General features: G+C 46.1%; 1 protein-coding gene across 1 annotated transcript in view; it reads left to right on the plus strand.

Annotated features, from left to right (window-relative positions):
• The window catches only part of LOC106810268 (dual oxidase-like), a gene marked incomplete at its 5' end in the record, with an annotated part of 21,362 nt that overhangs the window by 13,119 nt on the left and 342 nt on the right, over nucleotides 1-7,901 (plus strand). The window contains 8 exon segments of the mRNA XM_014813561.1: nucleotides 1,732-1,962; nucleotides 2,681-2,774; nucleotides 3,012-3,061; nucleotides 3,604-3,765; nucleotides 4,207-4,292; nucleotides 5,080-5,268; nucleotides 6,562-6,653; nucleotides 7,293-7,348. Of these exon segments, the coding sequence (XP_014669047.1) occupies nucleotides 1,732-1,962; nucleotides 2,681-2,774; nucleotides 3,012-3,061; nucleotides 3,604-3,765; nucleotides 4,207-4,292; nucleotides 5,080-5,268; nucleotides 6,562-6,653; nucleotides 7,293-7,348 (960 nt within the window).

Raw genomic sequence — 7,901 nt, forward strand, 5'->3', positions numbered from 1 at the left:
AGAGAGAGAGAGAGAGAGAGAGAGAGAGAGAGAGAGAGAGAGAGAGAGAGAGAGAGAGAGAGAGAGAGAGAAGGAGCGATAGATATATAATATGTTATATACTCATAATAATAACAAAAGTGTATTATATTATATTTCTGATAATCTTTTTCCCACCAGATGAACAAGATTGGCGTGTTTAGCTGCGGTCCACCGATACTGACGCACGGCATCGACCGCGCATGCGCCATCGTCAACCAGACGAGACAGCTGCCCAGCTTTCTGCACTTCTACGAGAACTTTTAACGCGAGCCAACCATAGTTCGTAGTTTCGTCGATAGAGGCGCACGTGTCGCAGTTTTATTCGTTTATTCATCAAGAGAAGATCGTTCCTGAGCTTATAGTATAGATCTACTGATCGCAGAAATGCTCACACACGACAGTGGCGACTGCAGATTGAATACTGTGTTTTGGAATTGTTGAATTCGTGAAATATTTATATACCTACGCGCGTACGTATGCATGCATTATGTCAGCATGCATGTACGTATGTAAATGCGTGTGGACGTTCATGAAAGTATACATGAATAATGGGTAACCATGCAGGGCAGAAGGTAGCCAATTGCAACCGATTGCAGCTATACTATAGAGGGCGCAATGAGCTTGGAAAATTGTTTCTTAGTTATCATTTATCACGATGAAGAATTGATCACCTTCTCCGCTTCTGGGCGATCTATTGATTGATTATTCACTGTGACTGTTAATCGATCATTCGTCGTGCGTCTCGCACAGTCACCGCTCCCGCCACTCTGTGCGTCTGCTGCCAATAGAGCGTGCGTCACAACGCGCGAGCTTACGTTGACGGATGACGTCATCGGTGCAATGGCAGCGGTAGGCACGCTGTTAGCGATCTATATTCTGCGATGTAGTAATCACGATAGGTAATTAATGAGTGTGTGTATGTTCGGGTGAACAGGAGTGGCCGTGTTACTATGTGAAAGAATATGCAAAGGTTGCAATGTGCTCTTAACTGTTTCGAGGGAGGGAGCGTATATAGGAATATTATTTTTTGTAAATACGGAATTAGCGCTTGTATTATATGTTTGGTAAGCAGGAATGTGTAAATACGTGAATATGCGACGTATGAGGCTAGATCATAGATTTTAGTCAATTACATAGCGATAGAACGTAGTTCTAAACAATGGCTCCACCATAAGTGTAGCGTCTACATGATCAGTAATGCTCCCGTTACTTTATCGTTTCGTTTCCACGAGAAACGGAACTTTAACTCGTCTTACAACTGTCTCTATGATGTCTTTACAGGCACTGATCACCGCAGAAATGAAAATAGAAATATATTTGTTTGCTAGGGGGTCCACACACAGTGCGTGTAGAATGGTTTCTGTGTCATACGTGCGGTCGAGTATGTGTAGCCAGTAAAGCATTCAGATGTATCCGACATCTACTTTGTACATGTTCCAATACATAGTCAGACGTAAACAGATCTGTAGAAACATACACACGTGCACGCACACACGCACGCGCATACACACACGCAAGCATGCACGCCCACACGCACACCCACGCACGCACGCATGGATGCATGCAAATATACGAGCACGTACACACAGAGAAACAGAGAGGGAAGTGGTGAGAAAGAGAGTAAGGGATAGCGAGAACGATAGAGATAGATTGATAGAAAAATAGACAGAGAATATCGTCTGCTCTCTCTCTATCGTCTGCGTCACACAGATTACTGCGTGCTGTCGGAGAACAACGACCTGCGGCGCGTCATGGGTCACGGCATCTGTGTGACCCGCGGTGCCGCTCACGTCATGTCGTTCACCTTCTCGCTGCTGCTGCTCACCGTCTGCCGACACATCATTACGGCACTGCGCGACACCGTCATCAATCAGTACATCCCGTTAGACTCGGCCCTCGAGTTTCACAAGATCGTCGCCTGCACGTCGGCATTTTTCACAGGTTCGGACACAGTTCTTCACAGGTCACGCATTCTTCATTTAACCAATTATCCGACGCCGAGTGGGCGGGTTCCCACCCGCCCACTCGGCGTCGGATAATTGGTTAAATAAAGTTTATTTAGTTGATTATTTGTTTTAATTAAAGTTAATTTTTCAATTAATTAATTCGTTTGGTAATTACATTATTTCATTTTATTTATTTATATTTGTTTAACTTGTTTATTTATTCATTATTTATTAATTAATTTATTTATTCATTGATTAATTCCTTCACTCATTCATTCATTCGTTTACTTTGTGTTTACGATTTACTAGTTACGAATTACAGTTTTACTAGTTTTACCTGCCGATAAATTGCCTGAGTTTGCACCATAGAAATAATATAGATAACTATAGATAACTATAGATAGTCTATCTATATTATTTCTATGGTTTGCACACTCGTTTGCAACATAGAGAGCATGCGGCTGCATGCAAGCTCAAGGCGGGCGCCCCCGCCCTAATACACATCGCTCTCGTTCGCCAGCATTACCCGAAGCTCGATTGCTTTCATTGTTACCGCAGTGGGATATGTTAGGAACATTCGATTGAACTTTACATCACAAAATAATATTTAATTCGATGATATTGAATAAAATTTAACTAATTAATTAATTTAATTTAATGAAAATTCGATCAAAAACAACAACTGAACATCTGTGTGATTCACGTGATTTCAGCCGTTCACTCTGTCGGTCACATCATCAACATGTATCACGTGACCACGCAGCCGATCGAACATCTGATGTGCCTGTTCAAGGAAATCACGTTTCCGTGAGTAGTGTCGCACTACTAATGTTTTTGTTTGCATCCTAACTATTAAAAGTTAGTGTGTGATTAAAATCGGGAGTAAAGTACATCAAATTGTATTAGGAGATGTCGAATATCGTTTTAAACACCGAGTTAATTATACGTTATTATTTGAAATCGACACTTTTCCGCGTGATCGCATGGGCGACGTTTGTATTTATTACATTTTGCAACGTCATAACATCTTTACGCAATTTTCAGCTCGACGTTTCAACCAAACTTCGTATACTTCCTGTATAAGACAGTCACAGGTAAGACTTGTGCAGCATAGCTTATCCAGTAAACGGGCCCGCGACTGAATACAATAATAACTTACCATATATATGTATGTGGTATGTGTTATAGATATGTATATACAAGGTGTATTATATATATATTATATATGAATAGTATTATATATATATATATAATTATATATATATATATATGGTATATATATATATATATATATATTATTATACTTATCTTATCCGAATCGTCTCCTGCCATAATTCCGATAAAGTAATTGTATCCACACGTTACGAATGGTGGGTATATGAAGAATAAATATGCGTACAAGGCCTTATAACGCATAACCACGTATATATAATTACCTATATAACTCATAACAAATAAAACTTACATAATAACTATAATAATAATAAAACTAGTAAAACTTATAGATTAACTAAAAAAAAACATAACTAATGAAACATATATTAAATGAATTACATTAATTCGATCTGTCGCTGGTGACGTGACTGATATTGTGGATGCTTCGCTTTCCTCCATCCCTCCCTCTATCACCGTCTAGGTCTTACTGGTCTCATACTCGTCGCTATCTGCTACATACTGTTTTATCTTCGCCACGCCCGTCGTACGTCTGCGCGCCTTCAAGGCGTTCTGGCTGACGCATCACCTGTACATACCGATATACGTTCTCATGATCGTGCACGGATCAGCAAAGATGCTGGAGGTTAGTACTGCGTGTGTGTGTAGTGTGTGCGTGTGTGTGTGTATGTGTGTGTGTGGCGTGCGCGTGTTGTGCGTGTGCGTGTGCGCTGTGTGTGTGGCGTGTGCGCGTGTGTGTGTGTGCGTTCGCGCTGTGTTAGTGCGTGTGCGTGCGTGTGTGTGTGTGTGTGTGTGTGTTGTGTGTGTGTGTGTGTGTGTGTGTGTGTGTGTGTGTGTGTGTCTGTGTGTGTGTGCGTGCACGGTACACACAGGGATAAGCGTAGTTACGAATAGGCTCATAAATCCGCAGATGTTAAACGTAATCTAGTTTATTCAGTTTTCTGTTTCAATGTTGGCGTAATACTTAAAAATTCGTGCTATGTGTGCGTGTGTACGTCCCGCGCCTATAGAATAATCCAGAATATTCGGCCTCATCTGTACTCTCTGTGTGCTTGCGTGTTGCAGGCGACCTCTAATTTTACTACTACGCTCCTCGTCGCGGCGCATCTTGTTCGTCTTAGATCAATTAATCCACATGGGGACGGCAGGAAGGTAAGAGCTCGAATCTTGTTAACCCCGGCCGCCCGAACTGCTTCGTCAGGGTATGTTTTATCGGTATATATTATATAGCACACACATGATATATACTTACTATATATTATTATTAATACTATATACGGTGTGGCTGTGTGTGTGAATGTTGTGTGTGTGTGTGTGTGTGTTGTGTGTGTGTGCGTGCGTGGGCGGTCGCGTGAGCGTCGCGTGCGTAGCGTGCGTGTGTGCCGTCGCGTTCGATGCGTGCGCGCGGTGTGTGTGCCCGTTGCGGGTGCGTGCGTGCGTGTGTGTTTTTGCGTGCGTCAGCGTGCGTGTGTGCGCGTGGCGTGCGTGCGTGTCGTGCGTGCGTGCGTGCGTGCGCTGCGTGTGCTCTCTCTCACTACTCCTCGTCTCTTCTCGGCTCTCCTCTCTCGCCCATCCTCTCTCTCTCATCTTCCCCTTCTTCTCTCTCGCTCTCCTCTGCTCACACTCTCTCCCCGCATCTTCTTCCTCCGACTCTCCTGCTCTCATCTCTCTCTCATCTCTCTCTCCCCCACTCTCTCTCTCGCGTCCTCTCCTCGATCGCCCTCTCTCTGGCTCTCTCTGCTCTCGTCGTCGCTCCTCCCCCTCTCTCCTCCCTCACCACCCCCTCCCACTCCCCACCACCCCCTCTCTCTCGTCTTCTCTCCACACTCTCTCCCCCTCTCATCTCACTCTCACATACTCTGCTACCCTCTGCTCATTCTCTCTCTGCCCTCTCTCGTGCGCAGACGTGACGAAGATCGTGTTGCGGCTTTCGCTCCAGCTTCGCAGTAACCGCTCCGCTGAGCAGCTGGCTACGCCTCTGCTGTCGGCGGTGCGCCCGACGAGTTCGCCACTCGTTTGCAAGCGAATCGACGTCTGGCCGCACCGAGACCCGCTGCTCTCCGTGCAGCGTGAAGCGCGCTCGGACGCATGCGACGTGGAAGCTGGGCGAAAGTTCCGGTCGATCCGCGCAAACATGTGCAAAGCTCTCCTATCGCGAACGCGGTTGAGCGGCGAGAGGAGGATGAGGGGGAGGGGAATGGGGAGGAAAGGAGGAGGGAGAGGAGAACAGAGATGTGTGCAGGTCTCTCTCCGAAGGTGAGGGGAGTGTGAACAGATAGGTAAGGAGGGAGGTAGGGACGGGGGGGAGATGATTCAGGGGTCTATATCGCTATCACTCATTTTTATATGCATCTATATCATCTATATCATCTATATTATCTATATGCTCTATGATCATCTATATCATCTAATATCATCTATATGATCTATATCATCTATCATCATCTTATATTATCATCTTATATTAACAATCTATATTGTCATCTATATATATTATGATGATGTCTTGGCTACATCAGAAGGTATTCCCGCCTGTGTAGGTGATTATCTGACGGACGGCGTAGGGGGCTGGCAACCAGTGCAGGAATGTACAAGTAACGACGTTGCCGTGCATGATAGGTGGAGGCATCGGCATAACGCCGCAGCGCGCTAGCTCGTCCATACTCCGCGATCTCGGTGTACGGCACGTCGGACGAACCGCGTACCAACGGAGTCGCCTGCAACGAAGGTGAGGGCAGTGGCAGGCAAAGCGTGGGGTGAGGCGGGGTGAGGCGGGGTCGAGGCCGTGGGTGAGGCGGGGGCGAGGACGGCGGCTGGAGGGCGGGGGGGGTAGGGGGGTCGTTGAATATAACAAGTCGTTCGGGTAGCTACGCGTATTATCGGCGTCTGTTTGTCCATGGGACCCGAGCCGTCAGTCCCGTCGTCTTATTTGTCTGCCTCTGTATGTGTTGTGGTGTGCGTGTGGGCGTGTGCGTTGGTGCGTGTGCGTGTGCGTGGTGGACGTGTGCATGTGGTGGCGTGGTGCGTGTGCGTGTGTGCGGTGTGGGGTGTGCGTGTCGCGTGTGCGTGTGCGTGTGCCGTAATTTGTGGCGTGCGTGGCGTGCATGCGTGGCATGTGGGTTATAGTATTATATTAGGGTGCATGTTATGCGCGCCATTGTAAGAGAAGATATGCATTGAAAGCTGTAGCATTCTTTTGAACACGCACGACCGCAATAAACAAAAAACAAAGTACTTTGTAAATAATCACATTATCAAAACGTATGCAAATCTTCGGCATAACATGAAGGTCGCGAATCGAGTAGGACGAATATATGCAATCGATCGATTCATCAGCGTGTAGCTTTCTGTGGGATTGCTGTTTCCGACGCAGCGAGACCGGAGCTGGGAGTGGTTGCTGCGACGTTCTCCGGACACGTAGAGGGACGCTGACGTCATGAACGTATCCAGCACGGTGAACATCTTCGTCAGCCAGTACTCTCCACACGTTCGATCTGAGAACGATGATGGGCTGTAAGCGCTGTAGTTACCATCTGATAGGCTACCGCCCCGCGGAGAGCGGGGAGGCGAGAGGGAAGAGAGAGAGGGAGAGAGGATAGGGAGAGAGAGAGAGAGAGAGATAAAGAGAAGGAGAGAGAGAGAGAGGCAAGAGAGAGAAGAGAGAGAAAGAGAGCGAGGGAGAGGAGAGAGTAGAGAGAGAGAGAGAGATGGAGAGAGAGAGAGGAGAGAAAAGAGAGAGAGAGAGAGAAAGGGAGAGACGAGAAGCAGAGAAGAGAGGGAAGAGAGCAGAGAGAGAGAGAGAGAGTAGAGAGGAAGACAAGAGAGAGAATGGGGAGATGCGGAAACGGAGAAAAAGAGAGAAGGGGAGAGATAAGGGGATAAGGCGAGAGGGAGACGGACGAGGAAGAGCGAGAGAGAGATGAGGCGCGAGAGAGTAGAAAAGAGAGAAAGAGGGAGACAGGGCAAGTCTGTCGTTACAGGTCGTTAACTAGCGGGCGTCTCACATACAACCCTCAATAACGAAATCGCTAGTATGGGCTCTACGTTCAGGCATTTCAGTACATCTGGGCGAGCAGCAGGGCTTTCACGTCGTCCACGAAGAGAAGCATGTTCACACCGGGGGCCTGAAGGCGACAAAATCACGTTCGGTAGGCCGACTTTTGAACAGATATTCAAGTTCGTGCGCGAGCCTAGCACGCTGGCCGGAGGTGAGTGCTTAATGCGCAGCGCGGATTGCGATCGCGCATATTGGTTGTACTATCGCTGCAGTTGATCGCGCACACGAGAGAAATGTTCAGCATTGAGTGCTTCAGGGCGTGTAGACTGCTTATCATAGCGTTAACATCTACCCGTCAGTGCATTTATAATGTCAGGATAATAATACGGCGTATAATAATACATACTAATAATAATAGTTATTATATGTTATATTATGCATATTATATAATATATAATATATTATTATATATAATATATATATACTATTATATTATTATTATATATATATAGAGAGCGAGAGAGAGAGAGAGAGAGAAAGAGAGAGAGAGAGAGAGAGAGGAGAGCGAGAGAGAGAGAGAGGAGAGAGAGAGAGCAGACAGGAGCGCTAGATTATATAATATGTTATAAAATTACTCAATAATAATAACAAAAGTGTAATTATACTTATATTTCTGTCCAATGCTTTTTCCGCACCAGAGTGAACAAGATGTGGCGTGTTTAGCTGGCGGTCCACCGATACTGCATCTCTCTCACAACAACATT

Source organism: Priapulus caudatus, unplaced genomic scaffold, assembly GCF_000485595.1.
Source record: "Priapulus caudatus unplaced genomic scaffold, Priapulus_caudatus-5.0.1 Scaffold425, whole genome shotgun sequence".
In the NCBI taxonomy this organism is placed as follows: Eukaryota; Metazoa; Priapulida; class Priapulimorpha; order Priapulimorphida; family Priapulidae; genus Priapulus; species Priapulus caudatus.